The 18,673-nt window shown below is 41.6% G+C and overlaps 1 protein-coding gene across 1 annotated transcript in view; it reads left to right on the top strand.

Moving 5' to 3' along the window:
* Nucleotides 1–18,673, top strand: part of prim2 (DNA primase subunit 2) — a 231,333-nt gene that overhangs the window by 166,734 nt on the left and 45,926 nt on the right. The window contains exons 8-9 of the mRNA XM_068028345.1: nucleotides 15,284–15,356; nucleotides 15,591–15,776. Coding sequence (XP_067884446.1) covers nucleotides 15,284–15,356; nucleotides 15,591–15,776 — 259 coding nt within the window. The remainder of the gene's footprint in view (nucleotides 1–15,283; nucleotides 15,357–15,590; nucleotides 15,777–18,673) is intronic.

The following is an 18,673-nucleotide window of genomic DNA, read 5'->3' as shown; positions in this document are numbered from 1 at the left end:
AGGTAGGCTTGGCCAGCGTCACTTTCCTCAGACGATGCCCGTGGCTCAGGTGCTGGCGGTGGCTGCTCGCCACTGCTTTCCCGTGACCACTCAGCGGGCTGGAGTTGGGGCTGGGTCCATGCTGAGGCTCCCTCAAATGGGGGTGAAGCCTGGCTTTCCACCATCCGCCTGCATCCTGCCTCGACTCGGGGTGCCCAGCCTCCCCTCTCGCAGCTGTGCTCCACTCCGGCCCACCTCTGGATACCGGTGTTATGCATAGAGCACCAGGTACCAGTGTTTCGAAATTGACCCATGAAAGCAATCCTGATAGCAATGATATGACCAAACTACTCATTTCTTTTAAGAAACAATTAGTCCATGATGGTTAAGCAAAATGATGTGAGCTTGTTTTTTCAGTGGTTTAGTCCTTGAGATTTATCTTGGCTAAGAACAAACTTCATTCTTGTCAGTCAGTCATGACTCTGGGTAGTGCACTCGCCTCTGATTCAGGAGGTTGTTGGTTCAAGTCAAACTCCAGAGATTTGAATGCATGTCCAGGCTGACAGTCGAGTACTGCACTGTCAGAGATGCTGTCTTTTTCATGAAGTGTTAGACTGAATGCTGTCCGTCTCTTCAGGTGGACACTATTGAAGAAGAGAAGGCGAGTTCTCCCTAGTGTCCTGGCCAGCATTTATACCTCAACCAACATTGCTGAAATAGATTATCTGGTCATTCGCATTGCTGTTTGTGGGACCTTGCTGTGTGCTAATTGGCTGCCATGTATTTTTTTAAAAAAACACTTAATTGGCTATAACGCTCTTTGGAGCATCTTGAGTTCGTGAAAGGTGTGATATAAATACTAGTCTTTTGTTGCTGCAACTGTTAATTATCTGACTCATATCTAACAGTCCGCTGCTTTTTAATTGTATTTGGTGGAATTCTGCAAAAAGGATGTTATCACTCATTATCATGCAAATCTTCAACATTTCCATTGCAGAATAAAGATTTAAAAAATTGTGAACTGGAAACTTGCTATTAGGTCGTTAGAGCCTATTTATAATCGCTATGTTCTCAAAAACACTTCTGCATGAGTAGGTCCACATTTTTTTTTACGATTCAGCTTTGATTAGACTGTGGAAGTGATGAGACTTTTCTTGAGTTGTGTTTCACTGCATCTAGCTTGTTCCTCATATATTACTTGTCATTTAAAGTGCTGGTACACTAATTGAACACGATGTGCTAATGTCATCGGCATTCTGAAGCCACTTTGATGGTTTTGAAAAGCACGGAGAGAATTGTTCAAATTATGCAAGACCCAATCTTGGAATAATAGCACCTGTTTAAATCTCCACCTCGTTTGGTGTACTGGTTTAAAGTTGGTACAATTATAGAAAGTTCAAATGGAATACATTTACCACTGCTCCCAAGGGATGGGAACGCTTTCAGTGCCACTGGAGAATCAACCTCTTAAAAGCCCTTGAAAATATTGCTGATTACACCATTAGTACCTTTTAGAAAGCTGTTGAAAAAAGCTTTGGTGCCATACAAAACGATTACATAGAAGCTGATACCTGAGTAGAGCAGTGGTTTACTCCACCTCTAAAATGAATATGAGATTGGACAAAATGGAGTCTATTGGTAGCCCTTGTATCATTATTGTATGAGGAGTAATTCGTACCAATGTTAACAGCCTAGACAAAACACCTGGGTTTGTCCCATAACCTTTTGTCTTTCAGTCTCTGCTTGTGGTCTGGCCTTTGATTATGCCTGATCCTATCAATCTATGGAAGCTGTTTTCTTTATGACATAGACATGTATGCAGTTTCGTTGTGCGTATTATCATGCCATTTGCAAACTATTTTTAACTGCCGTTAAACTGGACAGTAAATTGGAAATCTTTGAGTGATAGTACTAGTATGGAGACTGTTCCAGCCATCGATCCAATTGAGTTTATGCATAGTAATTATGCTTCACATGTTGCGATTGATAGATTTTTGTTAGTTAAGGGTATTGGGATATGGAACCAAGGAATGGAGTTGAAATGCAGATCAACCCTGATCTAATACTTTGGCTTACAGGCTCGATGGACTGGCTGAATCCTGTTTTATGTTGCTATTTTGACAAAATGTGTATGTTTAAAGACATGGTCTAAATCAATCTTGTAATTTGAAGTTGGGACATATCAGTTTTACTTTTTCATTCACCAGTAACAATCACTTGTTAGGACCATTGTGTTCATTGGTCTAGTTGCTTTTTTGGTTACTATAGTGCTCAAGTTTTACAATGCTGGATGTCAAGTTCCTCTCTGCTCTCTTTCATGTCCAAAACCCATGGCTTCAACAATGGTTTTGAATTTGAGTAACATTTATTCTAGCTGCATTACAGCACTGTTCGAGGGGCAGTTTTTTATATGCAATGTACATGTTTGAACATCACTGTCATTTATCTTTGGAAGAGAATACCGTTTGGAGTAGGCAGAAATTATAATGAATCATTTATTTGTTATCTTGGATCCACCAAAGGAGAGCTTAAAATTATCAGCGGAGAAAATAGCTATCCTGTTAGAGAAAACAGTGTCAGTATTTGAAGTAATCTTCTCATACCCTAGGGAACTGAATTATTTCCTTCCATACTTGGAAGGTGTTGAAATGCACACAGCTTTGGAGAAAAGGTCCAAGTTGTTGTGTGCTTCCTATCTTTCTAGTCTGCTAAATGTTGTTTTGTTTTCCTCTTGCGTGTCAGCAGTGGATCAAACAATCACCACTGAATCAGAAGGTTGTGGGTTCAAGCCTCACTCCAGAGACTTCAGCACAAAATCTAGGCTGACATCCAGTCCAGCACTGAGGGAGTGCTACACTGTCGGAGGTGCCACCTTGCCAGATGAAATGATAAAAACGAGGTCTTGCATGCTCTCTCGAGTGGATGTAAAAGATCCCTAGGCCACTTTTTTTGAAGAAGAGTAGGGGAGTTCTGCCTGGTGTCCTGGCCAAGATTTATCTCTTAATTTACATCCCAAAAACAGATTAACTGATCATTACCACATTGCTGTTTGTGGGAGTTTTCTGTGCAAATTGGCTGCTGTGTTTCCTACATTACAACAGTACACTTTTTTTTTAGAAACAAAGTGACTCCTGACAACGCAGCGGCCCTCTGATGTCTTCAGAGCGCCCCAAGCTGTGCACTTGCACAAACAGTCTCCTGCGTTCTGAGATGCAGCCTACGTCTTACCTTGCCAGGACTAACTGGCGCATGCGCAGGTAAACGCTAAATGGCGCATGCACTGAAAAACTTCTCTCCCCCGGCCATTCCGCGCTCAGGCTGCTCGCTCCCCACTCCACCCCCCAATCCCGCTCTCCGGCTGCTCCCCCCCCCCCCCCCTTTCTCAATCCCTCCAGGCGCCAGCTGTAGACCGCCTCCCTCCTCTCAGCCATTCGCTTCGCCTGAAGAAGCAAAGCAGGCCGCAAGGGGTGACAGGGTGATGCAGGAGTGAGTGACCGAGAGAAGGGAAGTGGCGCAGCCAAGAGCTAGTGTCTGGAGGGATGGAGCAAGAAGAGGGGAGTGAGCGGCCAGAGAGTGATTTTGGGGGGGGGGGGGGGCAGCGGGGAGTGAGTGGACAGTGGGGGGGAAGCATGGAGTGAGCGGCCGGAGAGCACGATGGGGAAACAGGGAGTGAGAGGCCGGAGAGCGGGATGGCATTGAAACCTCACAGAATTACAGAGGGTGTGCAGCACTGTCGGAGGTGCTGCCCTTATAAGACTTTAAACAGCGTAATGTTCTCCGTGTATCAAACATGCCCTTGGTGTGCTGGCGTGGGTTGAAGTTGTTTTTCTGTGATAAATTGAGCAGCGCCATCTTTAATTTTGGCAGCTGCCTGAACATCGCAGACAATTATGTTTAAGTGGATGGGCTGCATTTCCACATGTGCTAGTATAGTGACACTTAGCGGTTGCATTATCAGCAACCACACCCTTTATTTAAAAAAGGAACTTCTTTGGATGTAAAAGGCTTTCGAACAACCTGAAATCATGAAATGTGCTGTATAAATGCAAGTCTTTTTCACAGTTGTGCCACCAATTTTGGTATCATTAGCAAGTGTCTATCTTTTCTCTTGTGTCTACATGTAAATCATTTATATAAATGGATATTTAAAGAAGTCCAAGAACAGATACCTGGGAACAACATTGCCCACATCACATCAATCCTAAAAAATCCGTTTACTTCTGTTCTCTGCTTTCTACTTCGTATGCATCTTTTTATCAATGCAGCTACATCCCCTTTAACACGGTACGGATTAATGCTTACAGCAAATATTTTCTGAAAATAATATGTAAAACATTCACATTGCCTTTATTTATTGTACTTCCCTCAGCAAAATAACCCAACTGAATTCGTCAGCATGACCTGCCTATTACAGATGCATGTTGCCTTTCCCCGTCGAGCCACTGCCTTAAAATCCTTTACTGCGGACTCTAGAAGTTTACCCATAACCAATGTAAGAGTGATTGGCCTGATGTGTCCCTTGGGTACATAGCCTAAAAATTAGAGCCAGATCTTTGCAGAGTGAAATTAGGAAATGCTTCTACATGCAAAGGGTAGTAGAAGCTTGGAGCTCTAGTTCACAGATGGCAATTGTAAATTTTAAGTCTGAAATTGATAGATTCCTATTGGCTCTAGACTTGACTATTCCAATGCTCTCCTTGCCAGCCTCCAATTTTCCACCCTACATACACTTGTGCTCATCCAAAACTTGGCTGCCCCATCTTTGCCCGCACCAGATCTCATTCCTGCATCACCCCCCATGCTTTCTGACCTTCAGTGGCTCCTAGTCCAACGCGCCTCAATTTTAAAATTTTCTTCCTTGTTTCAAATCCCTCTGTGGCCTTGCCCCTCCCCATTTCTATAACCTCTTCTTGCCCTGCAAGCTTTTGAGATCTCTGCACTGTTAAAATTTTGGCCTCTTCTGGCATCCCTGATTTTAATTGCTCTACCATTGGTGGCTGTGCTTTCAGCTGTCTCAGCCCCAAGCCCTGGAATTCCCTCCTTCGAAACTATCTCTTTGATCTAGCTTTTTGACATCTGTCCTGATATCATCATCTGTGGCTCGGCTTCTCTTGAGCGCCTTGGGACTTAGTTTTATTACGTCAAATGCACTATATGAATATAAGTTGTTATAGTGATGGAAGGATTTTTTGGTGCAATGACTGCTGCCATAAAATACAAGAAAAGTGGAATTACAGGAATTCATGAAAGCTGACACAAATCTTTTTTTAACTGACTTTTACTATCCTGGTGCTCCACAATTCTAGTGAGGATGATCTCTGTGGGAACAGGAAAATTTGCTAAATGCAAGCACATCAAACCCAAGACTCAGGGACATAGGAAATATACCTAACGAGCAGAGAACCGCAAAACATTTGCAGTCAAATTAGTATTTTTATTGCAACAGTATTTCTTTAAGTACATGATTTCTAGTTCTGGATGTCAAGGGATATATAGGATTGGATAAGGAAGAAAAAGGAGGCTTATGGCAGATTCAGAGTGCTGAAAACAGCGGAGGCTCTAGAGGAGTAAAGAAAGTGTAGGGGGTTACTTAAAAAGATAGAGCGATGAGGGGGCAGGAAAAAAACCACTGGCGGACAAGTTAAAGGAAAATCCCAAGGCATTTTGTAAGTATATTAAGGGCAAGAGGATAACCAGGGAAAGTGTAGGGCCCATGAGGGGCCAAAGTGGCAACCTGTATGTGGAGCTGGAGGACGTAGGTGAGGTTTTGAATTCTTACTTTCCATCTGTGTTCACTATGGAGAAGGACGATGTAGGCATAGAGATCAGGGAGGGGGATTGTGATATACTTGAACAAATTAGCTTTGAAAGGGAGGAGGTATTAGCGATTTTAGCGGGCTTAAAAGCGGATAAATCCCCAGGCCCAGATGAGATGTATCCCAGGCTGCTATGTGAAAGAAGGGAGGAGATGGCAGGGGCTCTGACGCAAATTTTCGAATCCTCTCTGGCCACAGGGGAGATGCCAGAGGACTGGAGGACAGCGAATGTGGTTCCTTTATTCAAGAAGGGTAGTAGGGATAAGCCAGGTAATTACAGGCCAGTGAGTCCAACATCAGTGGTAGGGAAACTATTGGAAAAATTTCTGAGAGGCAGGGATTAATCAGGGTAGTCAGCATGGCTTTGTCAGGGGGAGATCATGTCTAACAAATTTGATTGAATTTTCGAGGAGATGACTAGGTGTGTAGATGTGGTTAAAGCAGTTGATGTAGTCTACATGGACTTCAGTAAGGCTTTTGATAAGGTCCCGCATGGGAGATTGGTCAAGAAGGTAAGAGCCCATGGGATCCAGGGCAATTTGGCAAATTAGATCCAAAATTGGCTCACTGGCAGGAGGTAGAGGGTGATGGCCGAGAGTTGTTTTTGTGATTGGAAGTCTTTGATCAGTGGTATACAGCAGGGATCGGTGCTGGGACCCTTGCTGTTTGTAGTATACATTAATGATTTAGACGTGATCTGTAAGTTTGCAGATGACACGAAAATAGATGGTGTAGTAAATAGTGAGGAGGAAATCTTTAGATTACAGGTCGACAAAAGACGGGCTGGTAAAATGGACAGAGCAGTGACAAATGGAGTTTAATCCTGAGAAGTGTGAGATGATGCATTTTGGGAGGGCTAACAAGGCAAGGGAATATACAATGGATGGTGGGACCCTAGGAAGTACAGAGGGTCAGAGGGACCTTGGGGTGCTTGTCCATAGATCACTGAAGGCAGCAGCACAGATAGATGAGGTGTTTAGGAAGGCATATGGGATACTTGCCTTTATTAGCCGAGGCTAAGATGGAAGACTAATTTGTAGAATGCATCAGGGATTGTTTCTTAGAACAGTACGTTGCAGAACCTAGTCGAGAACAGGCTATTTTAAATTTGGTAATGTGTAATGAGGTAGGATTAATAAGCGATCTTGTAGTTAAGGATCCTCTAGAGGGAAGCGATCATAATATGGTAGGATTTCAAATTCAGTTTGAGGGTGAGCAACTCGGGTCTCAAACCAGTGTCTTCAACTTAAACAAGGGCAATTACAGAGGTATGAAGAAAGAGTTGTCTAAAGCGGGCTGGGAAAATAGACTAAAGGGAAAGTCAGTAGATGTGCAGTGGCAGACTTTCAAGCAGATATTTCATAACACTCAGCAAACATTTATTCCGGTCAGAAGGAAGGACTCTGAGAACCATGCAACACCCATGGATAACAAATGAAGTTAAGAAGTTTTTTTTGTGGGGGGGCACATTGGCGCAGTGGTTAGCACCGCAGCCTCACAACTCCAGGGACCCGGGTTCGATTCTGGGTACTGCCTGTGCGGAGTTTGCAAGTTCTCCCTGTGTCTGCGTGGGTTTCCTCCGGGTGCTCCGGTTTCCTCCCACATGCCAAAGACTTGCAGGTTGATAGGTTAATTGGCCATCATAAATTGCCCCTAGTATAGGTAGGTGGTAGGGAAATATATAGGGACAGGTGGGGATGTGATAGGAATACGGGATTAGTGTAGGATTAGTATAAATGGGTGGTTGATGGTCGGCACAGACTCGGTGGGCCGAAGGGCCTGTTAAAGTGCTGTATCTCTAAACTAAACTAAGAGAATCAAATCAAAAACAAAGGCATACAAAGCAGCGAAAGGTAGTGGTAAGCCAGAGGATTGGGAATTTTTTAGAAACTAGCAGCGGATGACCAAAAAACTAATAGAGGGAGAAAATTGATTGAGATTAAATTGTCAAGAAATATAAAAACAAACAGTATGAGCTTCTAGGAGTATATAAAAAGGAAGAGAATAGCTAAAGTAAGTGTGGGACCCTTAGAGGATGAGACTGGGGAATTAAGAACAGGGAAATGGCAGATAATTTAAACCAATATTTTGCGTTGGTCTTCATGGTGGAGCACAGTATAATAGATGAGCAAGGTGTAAATGGGAGTGAGGAACTTGTAACAATCTCTATCACAAGGGAAAAGATGCTTGACAAACTGTTGGGACAAAAGACAGACAAGTCACCAGGACCTGATGACCTGCATCCAAGGGTTTTAAAGGAAGTGGCTGCAGAGATAGTGGAGGCATTGGTCGTAATATACCAAAACTCAATGGATTCTGGTAGGGTACCAACAGATGTGACGCCCCTATTCAAGAAAGGAGGGAGACAGAAAGCAGGAAGCTATAGACCAGTTAACTTAACATCTGTCATTGTAAAATACCAGAGTCCATTATTAAGGAAGAAATAGGACATTTAGAAAAACATAATGCAATCAAACAGAGTCAACATGGTTTTATGAAAGGGAAATCATATTTGCCAAATTTGTTAGCGTTCTTTGAGGATATAACCAGCAGAGTAGATAAAGGGGAACTGGTGGATGTAGTGTATTTGGATTTTCAGAAGGCTTTCGATAAGGTGCCACATAAAAGGTGTTTGCACAAAATAAGAGCTCGGTATTGGGCTAATGTGTTGGCATGGATTGAGGATTGGCTAACACACAGAAGGCAGAGAGTCAGGATTAATTAGCCTTTTTCAGGTTGGAAAGGCGTAACTAGTGGAGTGCCACAAGGATCGGTCCTAGAGCCTCAACTATTTACTATCTATATTAATGACTTAAAGGAAGGGACAGAGTCTACTGTATCCAGATTTGCTGACGATACAAAAATAGGTGGGAAGGCTTGTTGTGATGAGGACACAAAGAATCTGCAAAGGGATATAGATAGGTTAAGTGAGCGGGCAAAAACTTGGCAGATGGAGTATAATGTGGGAAAGTGTGAGGTTATTCATTTTGGTAGGAAGAATAAAAAAGGCAGATTATTATTTAGATGAAGAAAGACTACAATATACTGCAGAACAGAGGGATCTGGGTATTTTTGTACATGAAACAAAGTTAGCATGCAGATTCAGCAAGTAATTAGGAAGGCAAATTAAATTTTGGCCTTCATTGCTAGGGGGTAGAGTTTAAAAATAGGGAAGTCTTGTTCGAGTTGTACAGGGTGTTGGTGAGGCCATACCTGGAGTACTGTGTACAGTTTTGGTTCCTGTATTTAAGGAAGGATATACTAGCATTGGAGGCAGTTCAGAAAAGGTTCACTCAGCTGATTCCTGGGATGAAGGGGTTGTCTTATCAAGAACGGCTAAACAGGTTAGGCCGTTATTCATTAGAGTTTAGAAAAATGAGAGGTGATCTTATTGAAACATGTAAGATTCTAAGGGGGCTTGACAGGGTAGATGTTGAATGTTGAGAATATGTTTCCACTAGTGGGGGAATCTCGAACTAGGGGACATAGTTACAGAATAAGGGATCACACATTTAAAACAGAGATAGGAAGGAACTTCTTTGAGGGTGGTGAATCTCTGAAATTCTCTACCTTACAGTTGTAGAGGCTAGGCCACTAAATGTATTTAAGGAGGAGGTAGATAGATTTTTGAAATCTCGGGGAGTCGAGGGTTATGCAGAGCAGGCCCGAAAGAGGAGTTGAGGCCTGGGACAGATCAGCCATGATCTTATTGAATGGCGGGGCAGGCTTGAGGGCTGAATGGCCTACTCCTATTTCTTATGTTCTTATGTTCGTAAGAGCAGGGAGGTTATGATGGAGCTGGATAAAACACTAGTTAGTTAGCTGGAGTACTGTATTCAGTTCTGGTCGCAACACTATAGGGAGGATGTGATTGCACTGGAGAGGGCGCAGAGGAGATTCACCAGGATGTTGCCTGGGCTGGAGCATTTCAGCTATAGAGAGAGACTGGATAGGCTAGGGTTATTTTCCTTAGAACAGAGAAGGCTGAGGGGCGACCTGATTGAGGTATACAAAATTATGAGAGGCATAGATAGGGTAGATAGGAAGAAACTTTTTCCCTTAGTGGAGGGGTCAATAACCAGGGGGCATCGATTTCAGGTAAGGGGCAGGAGGTTTAGAGGGGATTTGAGGAAACTTTTTTCACCCAGAGTGTAGTTGGAATCTGGAACACACTGCCTGAAGGGGTGGTAGAGGCAGGAACCCTCAACATTTAAGTAGTATTTAGATGTGTACTTGAAATGCCATAGCATACAAGGCTATGGGCCAAGTGTTGGAAAATGGGATTAGAATAGACAGGTGCTTGATGGGCCAAAGGGCCTATTTCTGTGCTGTATAACTCTATGGCTCTATTCTTTCACCGAAGACTTACTGAATCTAAACTTCTCACTCAGGGAAAACAACTAAATAATGCTGTCTACTTGCTAAAACAGGCCTAAGGCTATAAATACAATTTTTGTCAAGCGTATGGCCTTGTTATTTGTTTATAGTTATCGGATATGAAAGTGTTAAGTGGGAACTGTTTTCTCCCGAGTTGAATAGGCAGGTCTATTCCAGGAATAAACACTCCCATTTCCTTGAAATCTGCCTGCTAAAATTTCAGCATCTATCATTGAAGAAAATAGCTCCCTAACTACCAATCTTGTTCCATGGCAAAGTCCTTGTTTAGGATTCAAGTTTCACAGCAACATTATAACTGCTGCTTCCTTGAGTCTAAGTTTCTGCAGTGATATGCCCATTGGAGTTGGACTGTGTAGAAACTCTGGAGGGTATGGAATGTTATCATCTTTGTCAAAAGAATCAATGCTGATGTATTCTTTTAATTTACCTAACGGCTTTTCCAAAACTTTTTTATTCAGATCTCGTGAATCTTCATTTTTAACACAAGGAATAGCTTTCTAAAAACTTGTATCAAATAATTGTCCCTACCATTTTGCCACACTGAACCAATTTCATAATCTCCTGACCTGCTAGCTGTAGTTAAGTTGGTAGTACTCTTGCTTCTGAGTCACGAGGTTCTGGGTTCAAGTCTCACTCCAGGGCTTGAGCATGAAAACGAAGGCTGACGCTTCAGTGCAATACTGAGGGAGCGCTACACTGTTGGAGGTGCTGGCTTTCGGGTGAAACGTTAAGCTGAGGCCCCATCTGCTGGGTGGATATAAAAGATCCCATGGCACTATTTCGAAGAAGAGCAGGGGAGTAATTCTTGGTGTCTTGACCAATATTTATCCCTCGATCAGTATCTCAAAAACAGATGGTCATTATCACATTGTTTATGGGAGTTTGCTGGCTGTCACGTTTCCTGCATGATAACAGTGACTACACTTCAAAAAAGTAAATTGGCTGTAAAGCGCTTTGAGATGTCCTGTGGTCACGACAGGCACTGTATAAATGCAAGTCTTTTTCATCCCTTTCCTCCTATGCCATCCGCATCCCATTCCTTCCATCCCACTCTTGCCATCCCCATCCTTCCATCAATCCCATCCCATCCCTCACAAAAACAATCTCTCCAGCCAGGGTAACTTTGTTGTTGGGTTCGCCATACCTTCTGCTGTTTTTATTTTCTAACAATCCCCCCCACCTGCCGCCAGCAACTTGTTGACAGGCACACATGCATCATGCGCTCCATTCCTCCGTGTACCCCACGAACCTCTGCATGTGCCAGGCACAGCCCACCAAATAAACCCAACAGACATGCCCCTTAAACTGACAAATCAAAACAGTCCAGACAGACAGAAAAAACGAGTATCATTCTTCGTCTATTTTCAAAGAAGCGATACAAAAACTTAAACTAATATTGTGTGTGTGTGAGCAGTCCTATTATAATGCACTCTGCAACCAATTTGATTGTTGAGCCCATATTATTGTGCTGGGCCTTGGCAATGGTCAAAGTGCTTCAAATGTGCTTTGTAGAATAAACAATTTCAGTATTTCAATTCTCAAGAATAAAGTTTTCATGTTTAATTACGTATTATAATTTGATCATCGCCATTCCATAGTTGAAATAAATCTTTTTTGCACCACTTTTAATCATCTGTTTAGCAATTTTTTAAAAATAAAGCTTGCTTAAGATAAAAACAGAAAATGCTCAGGACAGGCAACATTTGTGGAGAAAGAGAAACAGTTAATATTTCAGGTCCATGACCTTTCATCAGAACTGGAAGAAGTTAGAGATGTAACAGGTTTTAAGCAAATGCAGTGGCAGGGAAAGGAGGGGAGATTAAATGACAAAAGGAATCAAGGTGCAAGGCAAAAAAGGATGGTAATGGGAGAGGTAAAGAATCAAAATATGAGTCTGGAGGAGGGATAAATAGGAATAGCAGAATCATTACTGACAGCTGCTGTCCAAAAAAAGGGAACTGTGATTATGATTTGAAATTGTTAAACCCAGTGAGTCCAGAAGGCTGTCATGTGCCTAATCGAAAGATGAGGTGCTGTTCCTTGAGCTTCCATTGAGTTTCATTAGAACAGTTTAGGAAACCGAGGGCAGAGTGGTCTGTGTGAGAGTGGAGTGGAGAATTGAAATGAGAGGTGTCTGGTAGCTCAAGGTCACACTTAGGGACTGAACAGAGGTGTTCCTTGAAGCAATCACCCAATCTGCGTTTGGTTTGCTCAATGTAGAGGAGATCACATTATGAGCGGGGAATTCCGTATACGAAATGGAAAGAAGCACGAGTAAATGCTGTTTTTATTTCGGATTTTCAGCATGCTCGGTATTTTGCACTTTCTGCTGCTGTTGCTGTTATTGTGTTTGGCAAGATTTAAACCCAAGTTACACATATAGCACTGGGAAAAAATACAGATCTTTAAATAGCATATTTGGATTTATAATGTATTGCCTTAGTTTAATTTGAAATCTGAATGAATTTCATCTAACTGGGACTTATTTCAAATTGACTGGCGCAGGTAATTAAGGGATATTTGCCTCTACTGTATACGATTGTTGAGACTTTGAAATGCCTTGCTGTCAACGCGTCTGCTTGTGTGTTGTACCTATTGCATCAGTTTCAAATGATCAAATCTGATTAAGAGGGACACTGTTTTAGGTAACAATCTGAGCCTATCATACAATATTCCTTTCATGATGAGAGTAATAAGCAATGGAGTGTGAAAAGTTCAGCATGAGGGCAACTTTTTGCACTTCAAAGGGTATCCTTGCTTCCTTGTTCCAATGAATGAGAAGTTGCAAGCTCTTGAGTAAATTCCTTTTGTGGTAGTCATAGAAAAAAGCAGCCAGAGTGTTCATTATTTCCAGCAGCAGCTGCTAAGGTCAAGAAATTGTTGCCTTCTGTTCATGCCTACTTTGGAAACTGTCTTGTTAGTTAGTCCCTATGGTTGTCAGGACTGCTAATGGGAATCAAAACCAGACATCCAAACTTTTGATGGTAACACTGTCCATAAAATTATGTGAAGAGCTGCATGGAGGATGATCTGGGAATTGTAATGAAGTGCCCTGTAAGGCAGGACAACTACCTGGGTGCCAAATCAGCAGAGTGTGTCAAACTAGCACACAGTAAGGAGACTGGTGGAAGTGAAGTTGAACCTGTTTGATAAACCCCTTGTTCTGGTTTGATTTTTTAAAAATGATATGCGGGTACATATGGAATTTGAAAATGCACTGGCCTAGGTCGTTTTTGTCCTTTTTAGCATCAGAAGATGTTGATGTAAATATAACAAGCAGTTTGCATTAATTACAAAAAAATTTTAATGGTGGCACCCCCACGGCATGCGAGATTGTCCTTTTGCAGATGATCACGTTTAGGAAACACTTCAGGATGTGTTGTGAATTAATCAGCACTTAAACAAATCTTCTGCATTGACTTGGACTGAATGTGCCTCTGTCTAAGAAAGTTGGCATGTTGAATATTTAAATGACTGCCATGTGCTTTTTGGGAGGGTGGGGGGGGCGGGAAACGCCAACAGGGGGCAAGTATGAGAATTGAATTGTAATTACAGTGAGGAGTCATTGGTGCCTTTCATGCCCTGTTGATGTAGGTACTGAGTCATTGGTCTCAGTAAGCAAAAGGGAATCTGTCATCACTTTGCAACACCTCTGATTGAAAATCTTTGTGGTGGTAGTTGGCCTGAATGAGTTGCCTTAAAATGGCTGAAAATGTAAACCAAATGTTTTGTTTGTATTTGCAAGGGATCAGGTTCATCAATCCTACAATCTGATTAAAATGGATGACGTGTTTGTTTAACTTGAATTGAATGTGGCATGCCATGAATGTTCTGTTCTCTTGATTCATCAAGTTCTTTTTCCACCTTTTCATACAAATTTTGGGTTCCACACAAGCTCGTAATGTCTTTCTTCTTAGCTTCCATACCTTTCTTAGATTAGCTTTGATCCTTGGAACTATCCCACCCTCCTGACCATGGATAATAGTGTTGGTGCAAGAGAAAAGCCACAGAATTAGACCATTACAAACATAGGAACTAATTGACCACATTAAGACTTGGTCTTGATGTATCGTGTCGAAAAGCAAATGGTCATGAAAGCCCTAAGCAACTTTCTTTGCCTCCTCCTTTTCTCTCCTGGCCTAGGTCTTCTGTAGATAGTCATTTTTTTTATTCCTTGTTAATTTTCCAGCATTTTTGTCTCCTCTTCTGAAAGAATTGGTATCTTTCCGGAGGAAGTTGCATTTATGGATGTCTTTTAAAATATATTGACCAGTGCACTGTGGAACCCAACAAGGCATGTCTGATTAAACTTCAGGTACAGTAGCCTAGGTGTTAGTGTACTGAACCAACAACCCAGAGGTCAACTGTTCAAATCCTACTGTGGCGAATTGCAGAATTTTGAGCAAATTAAACAGTTAAACAAGAATATTAGGTTCTGTAACTGATGTCCTAAAGCTCAATCTTAAAGAAAAAATTGCAAAATGATTTCACTTGCCAGAATGGCACTTCTAGTGAAAGGCCTACCTGATGTTTCCACTAATTTTTTTTATAAGGAATATGTTTCTGCTCGAAGAAATTAAGTGCATTTGTTGTATGAGTTTAGTAGTAGGCTTCTTCTGCCATTAAGAAATTACCTTTAACAGGTGTTCTGCCAAAATTTTCAAGAGATTTGGTTTCTTTTTTTGCCTATTTCTCCACTTAGCTCCCTCCTCCTCTTTTGAAGTTATTGATTCCATGTTGGAGTGGGTACTCTAGGTGTCCTGTATTACCGAGCTCGCATTGCCATTCCTTGAGTAAAGCAGTGAGTGTGGATGAGCTGTTCAATTACAGAGAACAGCACAGTTGAGTGACTAGGAATGGGAACCCTGTACCATTTCTCTCTCCAATCCATACTTGGTTGCTGGGCAGTTCCTTTGTCAATCAGACTGCAATCAGCTAAATCAGGACAGACTGAGGAACAAACCTGTGATCTTTTTTTGTAAGGCTTAGCTGCTCATTGCCCTAACCAGCTGAGTCATTGGGCTGGGGCAACCTCCTTATTAGCAATGAGAAGCCCAAGCAGTTTCTAATGAGCCGCCTTTCCCTTGCAGCCATGCATATGTTGGACAGGACTATAGTATTCAGAAAAACGCTGGGAAAATTTCATTGGATCAGCTTGACAGTGTAAGTATAAGCTCCATGTTTCTATTCTCCAAATTTCTCTTCCCCCAAGTTACATGGTAGTGCTTAATAATGCCATACTCGTGCCGGTGCATATGTCAAAATTATTTAAAACGACATGAGAACATTGACCGGTTCATAAAATAGACTTGTATTATTTATACTAGAATAGCAAACCAAAAAACTGTTCCATTTGAAATGATACCTCCATTTTATATATATTTTGATTTGTTTCAGCTGGCTGCAAAATCATACCCACCATGTATGCGTCAGTTACATAAGGCTTTACGGGATAACCATCACCTCCGACATGGTGGCCGCATGCAGTATGGGCTTTATCTCAAGGGAATAGGCCTCACCTTGGAACAGGCCTTACAGCTCTGGAAGTCAGAATTTATAAGGGGAAAAGTGGATCCAGAAAAGGTAATGAGTACAGAAATCAACAAACTTCTTTCCCAAGTTGAATTTTCATCAGAGCACCATGTTGCCCTGATACTGAAATTTGCAAGGAATGTCATTGTAGTGACATTTTTCAAGTTTGTGAAACTATAATTTGATACCTCTGCATGTTCATGAAAAGATAGGAATCCTAAATTTGTTTCCCTTGTAACAAAATGTGAATTTTCCTGGCTGGTGTGTGTCCCAGGGAACTGGCCTGTGTTTTTCTGAAATTGAAGGAGATGTGGTGGATGCTTTTAACTGAACTATAATTAAGGAACAGGAAAACATTTCTCAGTATACTGCTGGCATTGCAGCATATGTCTGCTGTACATATTAAATAATTGCAGCAAAAAATGTAAGGAAAGTGACAAAGTTCAAAAGAAAACCAGATTGCTATGTGACCTCTTCATGCATTAGTGTTTATCCATCCACGATGGCTTTCTGTTCCATCTGGATGATGTAGCTCCTCGAGTTAATTGGTAATCATACCATTTTTCACATGCCCTTTGCATCCAAGGATCTAATTAAAGTTAACTTTCAATAACTGCACACATTTGTACGGTTACATTGATTTTAATAGAATTGTAGAATGATACAGTACTGAAGGAGGCCATTCGGCCCATCATGTCTGTCCCATCTCTTTAACACAGCTGTCCATTTAGTCCTAATCCCTTGTCTTTTCCCAAAACCTTATAAAGTGTTCCTCTTCAGCTGTTTATCAGATTTCCTTTTGAATTGTATCTGCTTCCCCCACCTTTTTAGGTTGTGCATTCAAATCACAACACTTTGCTTTCAAAAAAAAAAAATCTCCTATCTCCCCTCTAGTTCTTTTGTATCCTCTGGTTACCGACCCTTCTGCCATTGGAAACAGTTTCTTCCCTATCTTGTCTATTGTTTGGGAACGAGTACCTGTCCAAACCAGTTGTGAATGATTTGCAGATCAACTCTGATTATTGTCAATTTGGCCAAAGTTCTAATGAAAACCTAAAAGTATTCAACTTCAGTTACAAAATTGCATCCAGAGCCAAAGCTGTTAGACCAAGAATTCATTCTTTAAAGCATAACTTAAATCATTTGAGTGCTTTTAATTAAAATTTCTCATTTCCTAATAAAACTTGTAGCTGAGATAAAATGGTGAGCGGGAAATAACCTCTCAAATCGCAAATAAATGACATGCCTAGAATTCCGCCCCCCCTTTTTTTTTTCTCGGAAAAACCTTCCTGATGCTCGTTTGAAATTTTACTATTTAATTTCCTTTCACTTAAAAAAAAAGGTGGTTAAAATATTTATTTTTTATGTTAACAGTTGCCTATGGAATAGTACATGGGATCTGAAGACCAAGCATAATCCTGAAGTGGGTTAAATAGTAGGGGTAGTTGGACCAAGGTAGACAGATGGAATGTACTTATTTAAAATCAAGCACACTGTCCTCCTTGTCTTTCATTATAAATTCCAAAAGGGTGCCCTTTGGTTTGGGGTGGGCAGGGTATAAATACAGCTTGGCACGTTTAAATAGAAAGAAAAGAAAGACTTGTATTTGTACAAGTGCCTTTAGGACCGTCACAACCTCAGGACGTTCCAAAGCACTCGATGTAGTTCTGTTGTAACATAGGAAACACGACAGCTGATTTGCAAGCAGCAAGCTCCCACAAACAGCAATGTGATAATGACCAGATCAGATGTTTTTGTGATGTTGGTTGAGTGATAAATATTGGCCAGGACACTGGGGAGAACTCCCCTGCTGCTCTTTGAATAGTGTGATGGGATCTTTTATGTCAACTTGAGAGGGCAGACGGAACCTCGGTTTAATATTTTATTGTGAAGATGATACTTCTGACAGTGCAGCACTCCCTCAGTACTGTACTGGAGCATAACCTAGATTTTATGTTCAAGTCTCTGGTTTCGGATTGCAACCCACAACCTTCTGACTCAGAGGCAAGTGTGCGACCAACTGAGCCAGATACATAGAAGTTTCCATTTTATTTATAGGAATTTATAATAAAAGCTGGTCAGAATTGTACAGGAACTTAAGATTTTTTAATTTAACTACATGGTGTTATATAATGGTGGAGGGAAAATCAATTGCTCAGTTCCAAAATCTAGCTTTTAGAGATACATCGCCACACATAGGGCGGCGCAGTGGTTAGCACCGCAGCCTCACAGCTCCAGGGACCCGGGTTCAATTCTGGGTACTGCCTGTGTGGAGTTTGCAAGTTCTCCCTGTGTCTGCGTGGGTTTCCTCCAGGTGCTCCGGTTTCCTCTCTCAAGCCAAAAGACTTGCAGTTTGGTAGGTAAATTGGCCATTATAAATTGCCCCTAGTATAGGTAGGTGGTAGGGAAATATAGAGACAGGTGGGTATGTGGTCGGAATATGGGATTAGTGTAGGATTAGTATAAATGGGTGGTTGATGGTCGGCACAGACTCGGTGGGCTGAAGGGCCTGTTTCAGTGCTGTATCTCTAAACTAAACTAAACAATGAGTGGCCTAACCTTTTTAACCTAGATCTAGATCTAGGTTTATTTTTTTTCCCCCTCACACAATAATGTCACCTTTCTCAAGAGTCATGTAATCCCTTCACATTGTGAGTAATTAGCTCCACTGGGTAAATATTGAGTTCCTAATGAAGTATTCAGAATCCTTTTTGATCCAGGAGGTAAAGCAATACAGATTACAACAAACACTGACACCATTGACACCACTGTCAACCAATGAGTTGGAGGTGAGACAGTGTTCACTGCAGTCACTTTAACAGCAAGCAGTTTAAACAGCACACTTCAGCAAACCATCTACAGAGTTTATTTAAAATGAATCTTCAAGAACTAGAGGAGTCAACTCATGACTGAAGTTGTAGTAACTTGTCCCGACAAAGCAGATGATT

This window comes from Heterodontus francisci, chromosome 3, assembly GCF_036365525.1.
Source record: "Heterodontus francisci isolate sHetFra1 chromosome 3, sHetFra1.hap1, whole genome shotgun sequence".
Classification (NCBI taxonomy): domain Eukaryota; kingdom Metazoa; phylum Chordata; class Chondrichthyes; order Heterodontiformes; family Heterodontidae; genus Heterodontus; species Heterodontus francisci.
The sequence above is the reverse complement of the archived record's forward strand: the minus strand, read 5'-3'. Positions and strand labels throughout refer to the sequence as shown.